Source organism: Cyprinodon tularosa, unplaced genomic scaffold (assembly GCF_016077235.1).
Source record: "Cyprinodon tularosa strain WSP-4 unplaced genomic scaffold, ASM1607723v1 ctg434, whole genome shotgun sequence".
Classification (NCBI taxonomy): domain Eukaryota; kingdom Metazoa; phylum Chordata; class Actinopteri; order Cyprinodontiformes; family Cyprinodontidae; genus Cyprinodon; species Cyprinodon tularosa.
Window position 1 is genome coordinate 369,677 of NW_024039157.1, and position 22,492 is coordinate 392,168.

The window sequence follows — 22,492 nt, forward strand, 5'->3', positions numbered from 1 at the left end:
TTCAATATAGTGCAAACTACTAAGGTATTGTGATGTAACAGACTCTAGAAATGTTCAACTGAAAATAAACCACTATTGCAGGAGAGACTGCACTATAACACAGTAGAGTTTGTATTGAAACAAAAGTGCCTGTTTTTCCTGCTGCAGAGATTAGTAAAGCATGCGTAACTTACCACGTTGAGAAGCATAATGACACAGAAGTTGATGCAGACTGCAGTGCCTGTGGTTGCCACCTGAGAGTTATTCCTGATGAGCGCCCAGCCAAAAGCAGCGAAGGTGCTGACCGTGATCACACGGTAAATCACAATGCCAAACACAGCAGCAATCACCACCAGTATCTTTGAGGTCAGAATAAAAAAAAAAAGAATGTAATATACATAAAAGCTGGTGAGTTTTACTTTAATACTTCTATCTTTATGGCTCTTCTAGCTTTATGTTATTTAAACCTTTAAAAAAATGATAGTTGCTAAGAGACTGAAGGTAAATGAGATGAAGCGGTGGCACTGATGGGATCAGGCAGTCACATAAAGTCTTAAAATGGATAAAACTTACAGACAGACAGACAGACAGATAGTTTACAAACTTTTATATCAAAGATCCAAATAAAATATTGGATTAAATGAGCAACAAATTAAAAGAACAAATTAAGATGTCAGTTTTGACTAAAAGTAACATTACAGCCATATAGATACAAATAAATATCTAAAATATTTAAGTTAAAGAAATTTTTTAAAACTGAACTGTTCTACAGCTAACAGTCTTCAAAATTGTCACACGCTGCATCCAATAAGTAAAGATTATGTGTTTCCACTCAGAGACCAAAGCTGTAAATGGCATTACTAATCAGTTTAGGGTGTTGTAGGTGCAATTAAGAAAAGATTAGGTTTGCTAATTGTTGTGCTGCTAACAAATAGAGGCTAACAACTTTTGTAAATCAGGTTTATAGCTAGATTGTAGCAGAATTCAAAGTCATCTACATACAAGACAGTAATAGATTTATTTTATACATATTGACATTTAAGCCATATACTAAACCTGGGGCTGCTCCATATCTCTGACTCTCCCAGATGGGGGCGCTGTAGTTCAGATTCAGACTGGAAGCTCTAAAACTAGAAGCTCTAAATACAGAAAGGTCAACAGTTTAATTCTGACTGCTTAACGTTTGGTCTATTTATCTTTGACTTCCACATAACTGTCCACATTAACACAGATATTATTGCAAATTTAAAAATAAATCCTAGATTTACCCTTCCTGTAGATTCACTGTAGACTATTTAAAATGATACGATGATCCGCTTTTAAATGTTAGCACATTGTTCTGTGCTAGGAAGTTTTTTTTAAATATTTTTATTTTTGACCCCAAAATGACTCTCACTCTATCCCAACTCTGTTGCTGTCCATGATAACTAATGCTATGTTCAGACCGCAAGCCCTGGAAGCAACAAAGAAGCTTTTGCTGCTTCATTTTTGCTGCTTGTTCACATTAAGGCAGTGGTTCTCAAACTTTTTCTGTCATTCCCCACTTTGGACAAGGGGGAATTTTCAAGCCCCGCCTGTCCCCATCGCCCCAACACAATGCTAATGAAATATGAAACAATCTTAAAATGTTCCAATTTTATTGAAGTAACAAGTAGTATCTAAATACAAACTATCTACATCAAATAACAGCAAGCTCAAAAATAAAGAAAATAAAAATGCAGCTGTGTCAAAATTTGTATCAAGCTCAAAGATAGAAAAAATTAAAGTGCCACTCTGCAATCTGTTAATAAAAGAAAAGAAGTGAAATCCATCTGGCAAGACAGGTCTATTTATCCCTGCATTAGTGGCTGCAATGAGCCTGTTTTGCATTGCAGTTTCTCAAAACGGGGTTGCAGGCTCAATACTGCAACTCTCAAGTCATGCTCAATGTTCAGCTGAGATCTCTATTTTGTTTTCAGTGAAGCAACAGCTGAAAAGCCCATCTCACAGAGATATGTGGCAAAGGGAAGAAGAATGGACACAGCTCTCTGCCCGATGAGTGGATACTCCCTCTCCACTCCAAACCAGAAACATGAACACATGAACATGTGGCTGTGTGAATCAAACGCCGTTATTTATTTAAGATAAAATATTTCAAATTCAGTTATTTATGATCAACCTGCGCCGTCAATCCCGGCGCATGTGCGCTTCATTTGCAGTCTGGACGCTGAGGGTAAACGTGCTGTGTCTCTGACTGCAGCGCTGAGAGGGACTCCTGCGATAGCGGGGGAGAACGGGGTTGGGACGGGGGAGGCGCCCCACGGCAGCAGGACAAGAAAAGGAACGATACGTGCTTTCCCGTAACCCCCAGATTCCACATACTCTTGTCTTTCATGGAAATCAATGAGAGCTGTTCCACATCCACCGCTACTCCTCCGCACGTCTCCGTCCACGTACGTCTTCTCCGTCCGTCACTGACAAATTACGGAGCCGAGCTATTTTTTGCTCCGCTCCGGTCCGGCCAGGTCAAGATCCGCAATTGCAATCGCACCAAACAGGAAAAAGAACCTCGACAAATTCCGGTTCGTCAAATTAAAATATAGTAGCAACAGATCGGTGACTAGAAATTATAGCACAATTCTTATATATAAAAAAAAAAACTAACACCGTAAATGATTGGATGCAAACTATTGGTTATTCACCAACCAGGAAGCAGATTTCTCATCTCCATTAAAACATTTATTTTATACCGAGGGACTTAAAGTTTAATCAAATCCATTCAAAAGAAACTTCTTATTACATGAATGAAAAGAGATGCTGAGTTGTAGAGAACAAGTTCATAAAAAAAAAAAGCAGTTTTGAATTATCCCTATCTCTGTTACAAAAATCTACAAAAATATATATATATATATATATATATATATATATATATATATATATATATATATATATATATATATATATTTGGGCAGAAACTGAACATATGCTGGATGATGGTGGGATTTTTTTAATATGTCATATTAAATTAAGCGCTCACAGGGTTCATACAGGAATGAGTGACTCTAATTTAATGCTATTTTAATGCTATTTGAAATGATTTTAATGCCATTAACAAGAACCATGTACACAAGTTATTAGTGTACATGAAATATGGAGCTGTAAGCAGAGTTCCATGACTCCTGTATGTATGTAAACACACACACATACACACACACATATATACGTATATATATTCTCTAGCTTTTTCTCCGCCTCGAGCTTCCTTTCCGAACATACGGCTTTATAAACAGTTCCACGCAAATTAATAGCGATATAATATATCTGACGAAATTGTTTTTAAAAGCATTTTTATTAAAGAATCATAAATGCAACGATAAACATATTTAATTAATTTTAGTGCCAATTAAGGGCTTGATTAAAAAAAGAATTATGAATTGTAATTATTTTTACTGATCCGCGGAAACCCTGGTTCATCTGGCGCATGCCCTCTACGATCTCCAAGGAACTCAGAGCGGAGCGGAGGGGACAGCGGCGGCTATAGGCTTTGCTTTGTGCAGGCGGTCTGGAGCGCAGCGGGGCGGAGCGGAGCGCTGACGGAGTATGTTCTCCAAAAGTCGCTAGATTTGTCGCTAGTCGCTTTTTTGAAAAAGAGTCGCTGGAGGGTCTGAAATATGGCGACAAAGTCGCTGAGTTGGCAACACTGGGGCGCGAAAGTTTATTCCGTTACAAATAATATGCCGACGTCACGTCAATCATTATTTTGGCACTTCAGTTCCAGGTGAAATGTTTCTCATATCTAATGTTCTTTTAATTAGACTGCATGTAGGCTAGTAATGATTACTTTGTGGGTTTGATTGGTCTAAAAAGCGGCAACATACAGCTATAAGGACAGTTTGCTCTCACACGTTATAGTCACACACACACACACACACACACCGGAACTTGGCGCGCCCCACCTGTCACGTCTCAATTCCCCACCAGTGGGTCGCGCCACACACTTTGAGAACCGCGGCATTAAGGTCAGAGGCACCTCAAGTGCATCCTTGACACTCCTGAAGTGCATCTAATAAAGTGTGTCAAGATGTGGCTGATGCTTCTGCTGCTCCTGTGTTCAATTTGCTTTGCTATATTTGCTGTTATAAGTGGGTGAAAAGTAGTTTTAATATGTTTTTAAGTGTGAAAGTCCACATGAACACTTCTTCTGTGCAGTTCATAAAGATTACGATCCTGCCTTAAAATATTATTTCGCTCTTGGACTAGCTCTGACCCCCGTACACCAGCGGAGCTGTCACTGGAAATCCCCTTCAAAGGCAGCCTCTGGCCCAGTTGCTCTTGAGGAATTTCAGCTACTGTTCCCGGCAGCTGGAAGGTGTTTTTTTTTTCATGTACGTAATCCAAACTGCAGGAACTAGAATAATAAAATCGAACATATTTTGCCAGCAGGTTTTGACATTTTAAGTTAATTTAGACGTTAATAAACTGTTTCAGGGGAGTGATCATAGCAATCTGCATTAGCTGTGCTGTGTCTGTCTCCTTGTCAGCTCCCAGATCAGCTTCTCTGATTGGTTGATGAGGGGCAGCAAAAGTAAAATTTTTCCAACTCTAGCTTTTTTTTTTTTTGTGTGCAGCGCCCCGTAGGTTAGATGCTCATGCAGCTGCTCAGACGCGTCAAGATGCACTGCTCCCGTTGCTCTAGATGCAGTGCAGGACCTTTTGATGCTCGTTGATGCGCGTCAACAAAAGGCTTTGCATGTAAACTAGCCGCTTCTTCTGCCTCTATCACCTGTGGTCTGAATGTAGCATTAGTCTAGGACTGCTTTACAATCAGGATCCAATTTTGCTGCCACTTGCTGGCACAGAATCGGTATTACACCGTTTTTGTGACTAGCATCTCAAAGAACCCCTTAATTTAGAGATGTTCTTTTAAAGGGGAAAACATATGATTAAATAAATAATAACTAGTGCCTGTGTTTTTGTTGCTCTCTGCTTATTAAAAAAGTTTTTGTTTTGTTGTGATTTCTACCAGTTGCCTCTTTCTAGCTTCTTATTGGCTCTTTCCAGCCTATTTAACATCATGTTAAAACAATTAATTAGCCTCCTTTAATTTGAGATTAAACATTTCCTACTGCCAAAAAGTTAGCTTCAAATGTAAATTCAAATGAAAAATCACGTGTTTATACTATTTGTACTACAAATGTTTCAAACCTTTGTAATAGACAATTTTTAAAACATTAGAAGGTGTTAGACATGTTTAGATTTAAAGAATGTCTCATAAACCCACCATGAAGAATATTCCGGACGATGAAACAAGTAGGCGACTGTATTTTTCAGTGAAGGCCTGGTAAGGCTCTGGCTTTCCAGATATAGGGTTCATCCTTTCCTTCTTGGAGTATTTGGCCTCAAATTGGGGTCTTATTTCATCCTAAAGGACAAAAAACAAAGTGTAAATATATCAGAAAGTAATACCTGATAAAAAGAATGCAAATCTTAGCTTCCTAAAGAACAATACAGATAACAAGGAGTAGAGATGAAGGGAATATATTTTACCTCTTCTTCCTCCCAGTCAATAAGATCCCAGTCATATGCCAGGACAGCTCTCCGTCTTTTCCAGAATTCCAGGAAGACTGTTGCTAAAGAGCATAAAATGATGATTTCATTAATAATATTGTGTGTTTGTTTTGTTTTTTTTCCAGGTAAAAGCTAATTTTGCACTACATAATAGCTGATCAGAAAATCCAGTTCACTGCCTTTTTAGAAATGATTATTCCTGTTTTTTGTCATTGTTGCCACGTTTTTTTGTTTGCATTTTCCACAATCTTCTTTCTTCCCTTCATTTAATTTTTGTCTTTCATAAATTCAGAGCAGCCCATCCGCTTAGATGTCCAACCTGGTGCCTTTTACAGTGCTTTCAGTTCAATAAAGGCAATCATGTAACAGGAGAAATACCCCATTCAAACTGCATAACCCAACTCACGGCAGTTTGAACTAAGAAAAGTACTTAAAAATATAAATGTTTGTTCATATCTCAATATGTACTTTTACATTAAAATTCCTTTAAGTGGCTTAAGTGGCTCTAATGTATATTAAGGAATTGCCTACAAATATATATATATATATATATATATATATATATATATATATATATATATATATATATATATATATATATATTTATATATATTTACATATATATGTACATATATATGTGCAATTTTCTAGAGGAAAAAAAAAAAAAAAATAAAAAATATATATATATATATATATATATATATATATATATATATATATATATATATATATATATATATATATATATATATATATATATATAGATTTTCCATTTTGCTGATACTTTCAGTCTTTAAGGTTTTATGTCTAGATTCCAGGGTTCCAATTAAAAATTCTGCCAGCCAAACAATCATTACAGCATTTCCAGTTGGTTAAAGCATCTTTTTAAAAATCAGTAATGAGTGACATAATTAGGTTTGACAGCAAACATGCTTACAGTGCATTCAAAATGTATGATTAAATACTTTACAGTAGGGTTGCTCACTTTGAGGAACAGAGGTTAGTTAGTGTGTCCCTGATCAAAGTCCCATGGATAGCTTACTCATTGAACACATGTTTACCTGCCCCTCTGCTTGGAGCTGCTTTAATCAGTGGCCTTTATTCCCACTATCTCTACCCTCCTCTCACTGCGTTCTGTCTGCCATGCCCACGTCCCTATTTACCACTGAGCAGGGAGAGATGTTTTGAATGTGAAAGGCTCAGCTGTTTGGGAAGGACCCAGCTTTCTACTTGGAACCAGCAGGGAGCACATACTGGAGAGCCATAATGAAGGGATTTGAGCGCATTCTCTGTTGCTAGTGAACCCTAACTACATTCATTAGGACAGCAGAACTAGCAGAACTAAAAGAAGAAAGAGGCAGAAGCTGCAAGGTTGGTATGCTTTCCGTTTGAGATTTCTTCAAAGCTTGACAGAACTACTGTTATTTGGAACTGCTCAGCTGTAAAAACAGGTTTTTTTGTAACTACACAGGGTGGAAGATTCATCAGATGTTTAGTATAAAGGCAGTTTAGGATCCTGTTATCAGTGTTAGAAATATTTTGCAAAACTTACTTATACTCTAATATATACAGTAAATCAGTGGCATTTACAACACAAATTCAATTGCAGTTGTTTTAATTAGAATTAGATGAATCTAATCTGATCTAGATGAATCTAGATGAAAACACATTCTTTATTGCAGCTGTGTTTGTGTATATAAAGCACCTTCTCTGCATGCAACAGAGCCTTCTCAGTCAGTTCAATGCTTATATTTTACAATTCGTGTCTAAAACCGTTTAGTTCACACATTGTGAATAACATAGTATGGTTTGCATTCCTTAATAATTGTTCTCATAAATAAAGTGAAGTTGTTGAACAAACAATGTTGGAGCTAAATGCTGCTAATCCAGTGCACGTGATTAATTGACCATCATCACAGTGATCACCTCTAAGAAAGAGTTTTTTGCAGATGTGGGCCCATGCAGAAGAGCAGAGTGACCGTCAATTATCTTAAAGAGGCAATTGTTGCCACTTAATCTTAGGAGGCTTTTAAGGTCATTTTAAACTATTTCAAGATTAATCTAATCTTTTTAATCCAAAAAGTGAACATCCAAGCAAATTTTCCATGTTAGAACATGCATTGCTTTCAAAAGCCTAAAGAGCTCCCTATCAGACTCTAAAGGCCTCAATCAGCCAGTTACATGTTACAGCAGATTTTAGCATGATTAGCAAAAGGCTGATTATGTTAGGGTTGTTGCAACAGCTGCCAGAACAAGACAGCCTTTTTTCTGTAAAATTAACATTTAAGCTTCATTAATGATTGCAACGCTGCATCTGAATCGAGGATTTCTAAAGGTAAACCAATGACCAAACAAAAATCAAGTAGGGATGTTGAGTCATAACACGCATCTTTTTTTTTTTTTTTACATAAATACCTCATATAAACCAGTACCTATACCGGTGAAGGAGGGATGATGGGCTTTTTTGTGACTACAGAACCTGGGTACCCAGCAGTGTTTGAGGGAGCCATACACCTCTCTGTATAACAAAAGTCTTCAAAGTCTCGATTGCATCTTGTCATCCCAATTGGAACCTTTTTAATACATTAATCTAATCAAGGCAGAGCTGAACTTGGACCAAGATAATGGTCAATAATAACAGACATGACAATCCAGCTCATAAGAGCTGAGGATACTTGTTTCATAAGAGCAAAACACAGACAAGACATTTATTTGCATTGTTGTATGCATAAACAAAATAAAGATGTTGCTAAACAGAGTGTTTTCTATATGAGTTTAATAAATAAATTCTAAATTTGTCAAATCTATAAACTGAAGAATGTATCTATAATTAATTTCTAAGATTGTCATAATCACCAAAATGCTGTAAAAACACTGCAAACCCAAAACTTTCTTTTAGCTATGACTGTATGTCCCAAACTGTGGCAAGTGTGGAGACAATCGATAAAAAGTGACTAAATAATAAACAAGGCTATTTTATACGTAGACATTGTGCTTATTTGCCATCTTCAACACAGCAACACAAAAAACAAGTTATGGTGTAGTGATCGGACTGATGGGCTGTCAGCATTAGATGAAGACTTTGTTTAAAAATACGGCGTGGTTATACTCGCACCAGCCATGGTAGAGGTGGTTTAACTCTGTCCTTGCTGCAGGATCCAAGCATTAAGAAACACTTCTTGGTGATTCTGGTTGTTATACTAATGTTATACGGAGGCAGCTTACTTGGCAGAATATCTGAATAGTAAATAAGAAACTCAGCAAAAGGGAGTCTGACTCCAAAGACTTCTTGTAACAAATTTAAACAAGAGCAACAACATTGTCTTTCTTTGTTTAGAGTATCTAAGAAACTCAGAAGGGGTTCCCCGTTCCAGAGTATTTCAAACCTAATGACCCTCTTAGGGTGCCTCATTCCAAGAATTAACACCCAAACACAAGCGCAGAGGTGAAGTACACTATATTGCCAAAAGTATTTGCTCACCCATCCAAATTATTGGAATCAGGTGTTCCAATCACTTCCATGGCCACAGGTGTATAAATTCAAGCACCTAGGCATGCAGACTGTTTTTACAAACATTTGTGAAAGAATGGGTCGCTCTCAGGAGCTCAGTGAATTCCAGCGTGGAACTGTGATAGGATGCCACCTGTGCAACAAATCCAGTCGTGAAATTTCCTCGCTCCTAAATATTCCACAGTCAACTGTCAGCTGTATTATAAGAAAATGGAAGTGTTTGGGAACGACAGCAACTCAGCCACGAAGTGGTAGGCCACGTAAACTGACGGAGCGGGGTCAGCGGATGCTGACGCGCATAGTGCGAAGAGGTCGCCAACTTTCTGCAGAGTCAATCACTACAGACCTCCAAACTTCATGTGGCCTTCAGATTAGCTCAAGAACAGTGCGCAGAGAGCTTCATGGAATGGGTTTCCATGGTCGAGCAGCTGCATCCAAGCCATACATCACCAAGTGCAATGCAAAGCGTCGGATGCGGTGGTGTAAAGCACGCCGCCACTGGACTCTAGAGCAGTGGAGACGCGTTCTCTGGAGTGACGAATCGCGCTTCTCCATCTGGCAATCTGATGGACGGGTCTGGGTTTGGCGGTTGCCAGGAGAACGGTACTTGTCTGACTGCATTGTGCCAAGTGTAAAGTTTGGTGGAGGGGGGATTATGGTGTGAGGTTGTTTTTCAGGAGCTGGGCTTGGCCCCTTAGTTCCAGTGAAAGGAACTCTGAATGCTTCAGCATCCCAAGACATTTTGGACAATTCCATGCTCCCAACTTTGTGGGAACAGTTTGGAGCTGGCCCCTTCCTCTTCCAACATGACTGTGCACCAGTGCACAAAGCAAGGTCCATAAAGACATGGATGACAGAGTATGGTGTGGATGAACTTGACTGGCCTGCACAGAGTCCTGACCTCAACCCGATAGAACACCTTTGGGATGAATTAGAGCGGAGACTGAGAGCCAGGCCTTCTCGTCCAACATCAGTGTGCGACCTCACAAATGCGCTTCTGGAAGAATGGTCAAAAATTCCCATAAACACACTCCTAAACCTTGTGGACAGCCTTCCCAGAAGAGTTGAAGCTGTTCTAGCTGCAAAGGGTGGACCGACGTCATATTGAACCCTATGGATTAGGAACGGGATGTCACTTAAGCTCATATGTGAGTCAAGGCAGGTGAGCAAATACTTTTGGCAATATAGTGTATATGCAGTCTTTGTAACTTTAACCAAAAAAAATAACAAAATACCTTAGAATTGTTCTTAAACAAAAAGGGAAAAAAGTCTAATTCAAGATTTTTCAGTGTTATAAAAGCTGTATTTGCATATAATTTCCACTACAGTATAATACATTTAACAAAACCAATTCTTTTTTGTCCAGTTTTTTTTAACTGTGAGACTGCAAACAAAAGGTTCTTACTTTTACATACATTTCAAATGCTTTTTTGGAGAAAATGGTTTTATTGTGTATAGTTAATGTTTATTATTCTGTTCTAAACTGTAAACTCAGATACGTTTTTAGTCCATAAATTCAACTATAACATTTCAGAAAGGGTCAAATGGTTCTGTTTTGTTTTGTTTTTTTGCTCTAATCACTAATAAGGTTTGCTATGAATATAATGTTCTGGCTACTGAAATCCTTAACAGAATACATTTTTTTTCTTTTGTTGGCAGTTGGAGAGATAAGGGAGATTGTGATGGGTTTCACTCAGAACCAGAACCTGACTCTGGACTTCATTCAGACAGACATCACTTACTGGGAAGCCACCACACCTTCATCATCTGGTATTGGACCATCTTTATAAATGTCCTAAAAGCTGAAAATCATTTTAACTATGACTTCCATTTGTGTTACACTCAAACGTATGGCTGTGGGATCTGCTAATAATAAAAGTTGCTTGCTGTCAGCATTTAACTGGCTGGTGCTTGTGTATGCTTTTTCTAAGGCACCAAAATAGGGTGGTGTGTGGTTTGTTTGCCAGTCTCCATCTATTTCTGACTCTTTTTTTAAACGAGAGGAAAGTGGATGGCCACTCACACTAAGCCTGGTTCTGCTGGAGGTTTCCTCCAGTTAAAAGGGCGTTTTTCCTCTCCACTGTGGCTACAAGCATGCTTAGTGTGAGGGATTGCCTTCGAGCCAATGAGTCGATGCCGCCATTTAGCACAGAGCAGCCAGCTTGCTTGGACTCGCAATGAATCACAGGATATCCAAGGCTACGTAGGATACACTGGACCTGTCCTTCAAAACAGCCAAAAAGAAGGCTCCATTTGTTGGCTGCATAATGAGGAGTCTTTCAATCTGAACAGGCCATGGCTGCACGCTTTTATGTTAGGGGCCGAGTAGTCTTTGGACGATGCAACAGCCGAATGTGAATGCAATGTGTCGGAATGTCTGCCCTAACCCCTAAATCCATCAATTGCTATATAGTGGACTTTATAGTGACAGTTGAGTTCTCGCAAAGCAATCTGGGATATACCTGCTCGTTTAGTGACCATGGATGATTACTACTTTTAAAGTTGCATTGCGGGAAACTTCCGGTCAAGTACTTTTTCTATTCACTAGACTTTTGGACACTCATCTAAAATGTCGTTACCATTAGAATCCTATATAGTGATTAGTGTGGATGTTGGGACACAGTCTCTATATTGCAACAGAAAAAAATTAGGAATGCACGATATAATCGGCCCCCTAATGGTATCGGCCTGTATCGGCCTTAAAACTGAATATCGGACATCGGCCACCCCACCGATATTTAACCCGATATTTGATCAGCTTCTGAGTTTCTAAAGTCTAAAAAAAAAATAAAAAATACTACTTCTTCTTCTTCCTCAAAAACTTATTTTTTACAGACTTAAAAACTTCTAAAGACGAGGAAAAAAATATTGATACATTAAAATATCACAATATCTTCATATGCTGATATATTGCCATTTAAAAACACCATATCAATCTCTTTTACTAATGAAATATTGCTATATGTCATCAATCCCCCGAAAATTCACAAAATTTTGCCATATTTTTATATGTTGATATATTGACGCAGTATCGATCTATTTTACTAACAAAATCTCACAAGAATTTGCAAAATATCACGAGAGTTTGTAACAGAACAATGAAATTTCACGAGATTTTGAAACTAAAATAGATCGATACCGCGTTTTTAAAAATCTATTTGATATAAGCATATTAAAATATATTTGAGTTTATTATTTTTCAAATTAGAAATGGATAACAAAACTGCTATTTTCAATGACTACTTACTTTTGTCCAGCTTTAACATCGGTATCAATATCGGTTATCGGCTACATGATTTTTAAAATATCGGCATATCGGATATAGGCCAAAATCCCAATATCGTGCATCCCTAAAAAAATATTTTGGCTGTATCCAGAGGTCTTTAGCATCCAGAAGTAGCCTTTACAAGCCACCAATCCACATGACTGACCAAGCTAACAGATTGTCTTTGGTTGGCTCTGACTAGCTGAAACGATCATATTTTTTTTTGCAAAAACTTTGTACCATCCCTGAAATATGTGGCGTTGAAAGCAGCAGTTTATGTCACTCTGAAACCTTTGAAGAATTTTCCTTGTTATAGTCACAGACAGTGCTCAACAACAGCACTGAGGAAACATTGAAGATTTACCTTTTTTCAAATGACAGTCTAGATCTTTTTTTCCTTACGAAAAATAAATCTGGGAACGATTTGTCTGAGCACTTTATGTACTTCCCCAGTTCCAGGGGCCCCCTATCAACTCCATCAGGATTGGTCTCCCAAAGAATTCCAGTGTGGCCCCCTTTTTGGTGCCACTTGTGCAACAAGTCAAGCTGAGAAATGTTCTCAATCCTAAATAGTACTCACTGATATGTCAGCAATATTACAACAAAGTCTAGGCTAATGGAAATCTCATCAACCTAGCCAGGAAATTGAATGCTATCAAATCTAAGAGTGGTTGGCAGGCATACAGTGCGAAGACGTCACCAATTTTCTGCAGAGTTGGCAGCTGCAGACCTCCAAATGTCCTTTGGCTTTCAGATGAGCTCAAGAATAGTTAATACAGAAATTCATGGAATGGATTTCATCGGTAGAGCAGCTGTATCCAAGCCTTACGTCACCAATTGTCATGTAAAACATCAGATGCTGTGATGTAGAGAGTAGAGACATGTTCTACAGAATAACAGATTGCGCCTTTCTGCCTGACAATCCAATAGACGAGTCTTTGTGAGGCAGTTGCCAGGAGAGCAGCACTTGTCTGCCTGTATTGTGTCAAGTATAAATCGTTATAGTGTGGGGCTGTTTTTCAGTTCAGTTCAGCCTCTTACTTCCTCTATAAAGGGACCCCTAATGCTTCAGCATGCCAAAACATTTTTATGCTCCTGATTCTGTGGGGTCAGTTTAGGGAAACGAATGTGCTAACATGACTTGAATAAAGATATGGATCTTATGGAGGTGTTTCAGCACAATGAGGAAAACAGCTTCATGTGTGGATCATGACAACACAGATGGGAGTGTTTTTTCTTGCCAAGCAACAGCTACATTACCATATAGCCTATTTTATTTCCCTGCATTTGTATGTTGAAAGGAAACTGGAGTACATTATAAAACTGTCTGCCTGTTCTCTGTTCCTCCCCCTCAACAGTCAACAGCACCATCATCGTGCTGGGAGTGTTGACCTTTGCCCTGCAGCTGTGCCTAGCTCTTCTCTTCATACTGAGATGTTGGAGGCTTGAACGAAGAGTTCAGGAGGCTCTCAAAAGACCGCACTCTGCTAATAAGCTAAGTGGTGAGTATTTCTGCTGCATTTGTTTGTGTTTCAATGACCAGAGTTACTGAAGATATGGAGGAAAATGATGCAAGATCCCCAATTTGAATAAACCACAGACATAATTGTAACACTGTTTTTATCATGTCTTATAAATAGAGGCCTTGCATGTTTTGTTATTCGGTCCCTTTAGTCTAAAACCCTTAAATAAGCAGTCACATGATTATAAAGCGGGTATCATAATGTCAGTTTTGTTAGAAAACATTAGTGACAAAAAAAATAAAAAAATCATTAAAACCAAGGAACCCAGCAGATGGTTTAGGGATAAAGGAATTGTTAGATTTTGTCAATTGGATTTTACAACAAATTGAACTCTTACCAAATGGCATTTATGGTAGAAATCAAATTAAATCAAAGTTGATTTATATAGCACTTTACAACAACACCAGGAGAACCAAAGTGCTTCACAGAAAAACATTGCAAAAATAAACTAAAATCATAGGCATAAAACAATGTGTCCTAAGTGTTATAAGCCAGCTTGAAAAAAAATAGTCTTTAATCTGGACTTAAAAAGGTGCAGATCAGTGAGAACCCGCAGACCGAGGGGCGGGTTGTTCCAAAGTGTAGGTTCGGTAACCACAAAGGAACAATTGCCCCACTGTTTATACAGAGACCTAGGGACGTCCAGAACCATTTGATCAGCAGACCAGAGAGCTCTGCTGGGGCGATGTATGGTCAACATCTTAGTTAAATATAACGGAGCGAGACCATGAAGGTTTTAAAGACAAGTGTTAAAACTTTAAAATCAATCTGAAAACGGACCAGGCGCCATTGGTGGGAGTGATTTGGCTTTGCCTAGATGAGCAAGAGAGGAGACGAGTTGCTGCATTCTGTACCAACTGTAACCGTTGGAGTGATGACTGTAAAGTAGAAGGCCAGAGTAGAGGGCATTGCAATAATCCAACCGAGAACTAATAAATGCGTGAATCGTCTTCTCCAGGTCTTGTTGTGAGAGGAAGGGTTTCACCTTGATCAAAAGGTGCAGCTGGAAAAAGCTAGCTTTGACAACAGCATTTATTTATTGTTTGAAGTTCAGTTGACCGTCGAAGACAACTCCCAGGTTCCTGACTGCATTGCTCACTAAACCTCCGTCTCTGAACATCCTTGGAACCAAAATTGATGAAGTCAGACTTACTTCATTCGGAATGGCAAAAGTGAAGCTTATTAAAAAATTTAAAGCTGACCAAAAGCTTCTTCATTATTTTTTAGGTTTGTGGCACAATATTGGACCATGCAAAACACAGATTTACCTTTACAAAGCCTCAGAAGGGAAAGATTTATGTACAAAATGTAAAGCTGTTCATGAAATTTTGTTTTGTTTTTATAATGTTTTTTGTTGTAGGCATTCATATAAATATACTAGTGTGATAACTTAGTATACGTTTGACTGTTTTTTTTTTGGTATACGTCTATTTTGAATTTATAGCCCCCCCCCCGGAGAAAACTCCACGAGCCGCCACTGATCAAATGCCTTTAATGTAGAGACATGTTTATGTTTCAACATACAGCTAGAGCTACAATTACATCATTTGGATCAAAGGATATATGTCACAATGGCCTAGTCAAAGTCAAGCCGAAATCTAATTGGGCCTCTTTAAAAAACTTCCAAATCGATCATCGCTCACACTCTCCATTTAAGCCCCGTCCACACGAAGTCAAAACGAACACGAAACGCTGATATTTTCCAAAACGTTTGCCGTAAAGACGGAGACGTAAAATAAATGTGAGCGTCCACACGAATGCATGAAAACGCTGCAAAATGTATGCCAGGCCCGTAAGTGGCGCTGTGGTGCCAAAGCAAAAATAAGCGACGAAATGTTGGGCATGTGCACTAATATTTATACATGGTTGCCCTGCGGGTCCATTTTCGTGGTTAAGTGAAATTCAGGTGCTGAACTATGTCGTCGATATTGCTCTGTTCTTCCTGGAGATATTCCAGAAGAAGAAGATTCTGTTGTAAGCCTGACAGCAGGGTGAGTAGCATTAGCAACGGCGCCATTGTTGTTGTGATACTGGTCGCGCATGCGTGTGTAGAGGCGACGCTATGACGCATGCGTGTAAAAAAAAATATGCGGTTAGGGCGTAAAGATGGAAACGCGAAAACGGCGTTTCAGAATCTTCCCACTCTGAAGGCTGAATAAAAAAATGATCGTTTACAGACCCCCGAAACGCCGGCTTCGTGTGGATGAGAGGCTGGTTTGGTGAAAAATTTGTGCGTTTAGGCCAGGGTTCGTCTTCGTGTGGACGGGGCCTTAATCTGATCAAGTTTTAACTATTTTTGACATAACATTAGCTAACAATAACAATGTGTGAATGTATGAAACTGTTGCTATTAATTTGTTAAAAGTTAGTTTTACTAATGGCTGACTCAGGGGACTGAATATAAATACAAAGTACAATTGTGAAAACCAAGAATAATTCCCCCTTCGACATCACAGCTATGCTCTTTTGTGTTTTGGTCAAAACAAAAAACAAAAAAATCAGTTGAAGTACCTTGATTTATCGGTTTAATGTGACAAAATTTGGAATGTTTGGTGTGTAAAAAGTCTTGTAAAGCACTATATATGAATGAAGTGTTTGTTTAGTTTCTTAATATGTTGAAACTTTTTACACACAGAGAATTTTAATCCTAATTTTTTCATCCAGATTTTTTGATATTATAACTTCACATTTAGAATATAATCTGTCTAATTTCTCATTTGTTTCCTTTCAGAGCTCCCATACTTCTACCCAGCGGGTTATAAGCAGAACACTTATTTCTTCAACAATAATTCCCCTGATGCTGTATTACATACCAAAGCCTCTGCAGTAGAAAACTACAACCATCCAACAGAATTTGCACTTTCACCACCTGTACCCTGGGACCTCGTACAGTAGCATCTGTTCAATTGAACTGGAAGTGATTCAGTGTTACTGTCTACATTTGACGCCTGGTTGACATAAAAAAATGCATTGTATCAAATTTGAAAAATTGAAAAGAGGCAGGAAAATACTTTTAAAAGATATACATGCATGCTGACTGCATAATGGAAAAGTATTGATTGGGAAATTCCACTTACACCAGTGTCAATCAATAATAAGCTTTTATAACTAGCCTTTACCACCTATGTCTCTGACGATCAGGGATGTCAGAAGTCACAAGAAAACTTCTTACCTGAATTCTAAATGCTAAAATTGATCAAAATTATTAAAACTTCTCTGACTGTATAGTGACTTAATTTGAAGAAATTAATGTAAGCCAAGAAAAGTAGTTATTGGCTGTCCTAAAAGGCGCTATATGACATCATCACCTAATTTACATACTTTGTGTCATCCAGCTGCAGATGAGTTTTTTTTTGTTGTTTCTTTTGGCTGTGTGTCAATGCTGCGCAGAGAGATAGGACAGCTGGGAGGAAGAAACATGGAGATTTTAAGAGTTTTAATAAAGACTTGCAGAAACAAGTAAAAAAAAATGCATATAATTCAGCTGTTTAGTTCCAGATTCCATAACAGTTGGTTGTATAAATGCACCATTACTTTGTGTTGTATTGAGAGAATTTACTAATAAAGGAGCTTCCACAATATTTAAATCGTGTAGTTAATACATATAGAAAAAAAAAAAAAAAAATAACTAAAATAAAGAAACCGGAGGGGCCAGTCTTATAATATAATACATATTTTAGAATATTATTAAGATTTCAATCTGCCCTGGATATAAAGAGACACAGACCAGTGGAAGAAATTGTACAGAAATGATTCACGTGTATTTTGAGATACAATAATGATTGTAAATCAACTACTGGCTATGAAAAAACTTTATCTGACATTTTTGTTTTACTTTTTGTGCTTTAGTTCAAGAACATAAAACTGTAAATACTTTCTTTCATCGTCTCATTTTGATTCTTTTAATATTTTAAATAAAAAATGTATTAATACATTATGTGATTTGAATGTATCACAGAGAATCTCAATGAATGGTTAAAGGCGTATTTCATGTACAGCCATTTGTGTTATATTATTTTTTTTTATGCAACATAAAAGTTTTAGGACACAAATCATCAACCATTTATAATATATATATATAATATATGTAAAATATATGTTGACTATTATCTAACAGGAGAGTTAATTTTCCATCAATTGTCTTAATCTTTTCACCTGATACTGCATGTCTAATACCTTTTTTTTAAACATTTTTTAACCTGCAAACTAGATGAGATATCTTACATTACAGTAAACTAAGCAGACAAAAAAAACCCACTAAATGACATCTAACTGATTAATTAAAAGGGACTTACCCCAAACTGCCATGAACACAGCAAAGAAAACCGTTGCGCCGTTGTCAAAAAGATGGGTGACCTTAAAATACAGACAGGAAACTAACATCAAACACTCAAAAAGTAGCTTAAATATGTACATTTTAAACATTAAATTAAAATACCAGATTACTCTAACAAGCTTGGGAGCCTAAAGTGATAGTACCTTAGCATAGATGCAGCTGTCAGACAGCCTCAGGTAGGGGCAGTACTGGTCACATATGGGACACATGATAGTGTCGGTTGCCTGGCAGATTTCTTTGCTGAAAAACCACCAAACCCAAATTTACCACTATAAATTAAGGTTGTTTGTCAAATCAAGCGTAAAATATGAATGAGTTCTGGGGATATAAATACTCCTGAAAGGTGTTGCACATGTAAAAATAGAGCTTCAGTGTTTACCTGACTGAACAGTGCTCCAGAGTGAAAACACCGTATAGAAACACAAGCAGACCGACAAGAGCAGCAGGGAACAGCATCCCTGTGTACCAGCCGAGCCAAGCGAAATACAGGCCGATTTTCTCACCAAAGTACCTCCTGAAACAACAGTAGGAGTACAAAGTGTTTATGGTTAATGCTACTACAGCCTGCTCTAAGGTTTTCCTCTAAATTCAATATAAAATCTAACTTGCTGCATACCTGATGAGGTCCAGAGGTTGGTACTTGTACCAGACCCCCCACCAGGCCCAGCATTCATACAGAAGGTGTCGATGGTTCTCTGCTCCGTGAGTTCGGATGGAGTTTTTGCTGTGGTAGCTGCCCTGGTGCAGTAAAAAAAAAAGGGACAGTTCCAAGCATGCTGACCTCAGCGAGTATTGCTGATATGAAAAACAGGTGGTGCAAATCAGGAAATAAAGGGCTGTGAAGGAAGGTCGATGTAATTACCTCATGCAGAGGAAAAGCCGCTTCATACGAGTTATTGGTCAGAAGACGATTCATTCCTGCAACCAGCAGAGAAAGATGATGGAGCGTCAGATGGTAAGGCTGCAGATAGGCAATGTACTTTTTTATCTGGAATTTTTTTTCAGTGCAGTTGTTAAGCAGGTGAGATCTTACAAGATTCTGGTACTTTTACTTTAAGCAAATGTTAAATATTATTTCCCACAGGCCAAATTTATCCTATTTTTCATTTTACTCTTCAAAAAAAGGCAATTTAAGGGTTAATAACCGATTTGGTGAGTTTGATTTATAAATATAAAATGTTCAGCTGACAATTAAAATATGTATTTTTATCCCTTTAAATGGATTTTTCCCCCTTGTATAGAATATTATCAAGTATTTTCTGAGGTGTGATAAACGAGTTTTAAATTTTTATATCGTGACAACCCTATGAGGGAACAATCATTTTTTATAGAATAGCAGCCAATTAAGTGAGTTATTTTAATAATTATACAACAAAATAAAATATGAGGCTCATAAGAAAAAAAAGCAACATTATTTTAGAAGTGGGTAGAGTACCAAACTAATGTACTCTAAAGGAGCGGTCCCCAACCACCGGGCCGCGGACCGGTACCGGTCCGTCGGTCATTTGGTACCGGGCCGCACAGAAAAAAGAATATATATGTATATATATATATATATATATATATATATATATATATATAAATATATATATATATATATATATTAGGGCTGGGCGATAATTCAATAACGATATATATCGATCGATAGACGTGTGGCGCAATAGAAAAAAAGAGGGTCGATAAAAGTTCGATAAAAAAGAAACACAGTTTCCTTCCTTCTCATTGTAGCCTAGCATGTAGGTTTATGCTAGTCACTGCTTCCTCCCAACCAATCACAATCGCGGACCCAGGCACGCCGTCACCAAGCGCCGCCCTCTCAAACCACAACACAGAGCAATGAAGACGTCGCAGCAAGGAGAGGCGGAGGAAATTGTTTCAAAAAAGGGTTTTTGTAGTTCATCAGTCTGGCAGTATTTCGGACAAAAAACAAACCACAGTCATCTGGAAAATGTGTCGGGAACAAGTGAAAACGAAGCCTGATAACACAACCAACTTTTTTTTTTTTTTTTTTTTTTTTATCGTCTCTCTCAGCCGCTCACAGCCGCAGGAGTACGAGCTGTGTAGGCCCCGACGCGGCTCTCCTCCGAGGAATCTTCGGAAAATATATATATATTTTCAGTTCTGGGAAGTTTCCCACGTAGTTCTAACGATTGAGAGAAAAATGCTGAGGGGCCAGAAACTTCAAAGTACTAACTCAGGTTAAAGCAGGAAACGGGGGCGGCGGTGGGGGGGCATTTATTTATTTGTTATATTTATTTTGGTCACTTTAGTTTATTCTTTGTTAGTATTTAATAACATAACTCAGGTCTCTTAAGTTATTTTTCTTTAAAACAATTCTGTTATGGTAAAAAAAGTTGGTTAAATAAAGATTTAATTCGAAGTCTGTGTTTGTGTTTTTTATTAAAATTAAATCATTTAGCAATATTATAAAAAGTCCAGGCAGAGCTGCACATAAAATATGGTTTCAAATCTTTTCAATAATTATCTAGATCGATCAATATGCATTTTTTTTTATCGATAAGCTTTTTTTCTATATCGCCCAGCCCTAATATATATATATATATTTCTGTGTTTTACACATATATATATATATATATATATATATATATATATATATATATATATATATATATATATATATATATATATATATATATATATATATATATATATATATATAAAATTTATCGACGATCAGAGTCTGAGTGATGTTTTATTTTGAAAAATATAAAAAATTGAGGTATTCTCTCCCAATTACATCAGTCAGTGCATCTGTGCCTCTTGACACAGGTTAATTCAGTTCAAGACTCATCCTATCTATAACATGCTATCTTTGTGAAGCGGGATTTTCTGCGGTTACAGCGACCAAAACAAAGCTACGGAGCAGACTGGACATCAGGAGCACACTTCGTGTGTCATTGTCTCCGATTACGCCTAGATGGGACCGGCTTGTTGTTTTATTTTTATGCTGTTTGTATTTGATTTTATGCCAGTCGTATCAAATATTGTCTGACATATAGCGGTCCGTGGTGCAAAAAAGGTTGGGGACCGCTGCTCTAAAGTATGTAAGTAATGTATCTTAAGGATACATGATGGAACAAGGAAAACAACCTCCAAAGGCAATTACACTTTTTTACTGTATATTACCTTGATAACCTCCAGGTCATAAGAGTATCATAAGATAAAAGTAACAATAAAACAAAAATGATTTTGTAAAAAGGGAATACTTTTTTTTGTTAAACTTAAATAGTTTCCCTGTGTTTTAAGTTTAAATGTGCTTCTTCTTTTTTCAGTAAAGTTACTCACAGTCGATAGAGAGGCCAAAGATTTTACTCGGGCAAGAGTAGTGATACTTCATAATAATAGTACCTGGGCAAAATTAAAAAGTATGGTGCAGTAAAACTACTTGCAAACATAAACTTGCATCAGAAAGTTATTCAAGTAAATGTAACAATGTGAATGCAACTACCCGACTCTGCCCTATCTGCAGAAAAATGATTAAAAATAATGAAAAATGTTCCTGTCGCTTTTGTTTTAAGAAATGTCAACCATTTGTTCCAATTTAAAACTTCTCTCTTCTGTCCGTTAATTTCTTAAATTGTGTAAAGTAGCCACAGAAGGAAAGTTAAACAGCTACATGTGGTTTTGGGCCCTTCTTTCAGGCTCTGTAATTTCTGAAAGCGAATCGCCATAGTGGTCGACCTATTCGAGCAGTTAGTCAATGTGTGATGGATGACCACTGAGTTGCAGGTTGTAAAAACATAAACCAAAATCAACTGAATGAGAAGAGCAAGGCGATAAACTAAATAGTTCTTTGTTATATCCCTTGCTCTTGAGAGACTCTAGAGCACCATACAGGTCAACAGTAAATCAACACTGTGGTCCGTCCGTCCGTCCGTCCGTCCGTCCATCCATCCATCCATCCATCCATCCATCCATCCACTCACCCATTTTATTCTTCCCCTCCTCATATCTGACCCTTTGAAGGATGTGATGTACGATCCGACTTCTGGTGGCATTGTTGAAGAACGTGTCTTTGTTGTGGATGATGAAACTGACGGAAAAAAGAGTGATGGACATCCGTCTATATGCGGCTTCACTTTAAAAATGCATCAGAAATATTTCTAGAGCACCAAATTAAAAACAGTCAAAACAAGCTCACTGATGGATTCTTGATCGACTGAAGGGGGCTGTAAAGCTTTCGTTCTCCTCTAAGTAGGGCAGGGTGTCATCATCAAACTTCATAGGCTTGCGGGGAAGCCATCCGCGAAACTTGTTGATGCGCTTCTCCATTCTGCAAAAGAAGTTTGATCAACTGGAGTAACTGGGTT

The 22,492-nt window shown here is 37.7% G+C and overlaps 1 protein-coding gene across 5 annotated transcripts in view; it reads right to left on the minus strand.

Annotated features, from left to right (window-relative positions):
- The window catches only part of LOC119792922 (anoctamin-4-like), a 62,436-nt gene that overhangs the window by 13,734 nt on the left and 26,210 nt on the right, over window positions 1-22,492 (minus strand). For all 5 annotated transcript variants that reach the window (XM_038299770.1, XM_038299769.1, XM_038299771.1 and 2 more), the window contains 10 exons: window positions 22,324-22,455; window positions 22,109-22,215; window positions 19,024-19,079; window positions 18,778-18,899; window positions 18,541-18,675; window positions 18,305-18,401; window positions 18,121-18,181; window positions 5,506-5,588; window positions 5,240-5,380; window positions 174-338 (listed from right to left, as the gene is read on the minus strand). In XM_038299770.1, coding sequence (XP_038155698.1) covers window positions 174-338; window positions 5,240-5,380; window positions 5,506-5,588; window positions 18,121-18,181; window positions 18,305-18,401; window positions 18,541-18,675; window positions 18,778-18,899; window positions 19,024-19,079; window positions 22,109-22,215; window positions 22,324-22,455 — 1,099 coding nt within the window. The remainder of the gene's footprint in view (window positions 1-173; window positions 339-5,239; window positions 5,381-5,505; window positions 5,589-18,120; window positions 18,182-18,304; window positions 18,402-18,540; window positions 18,676-18,777; window positions 18,900-19,023; window positions 19,080-22,108; window positions 22,216-22,323; window positions 22,456-22,492) is intronic.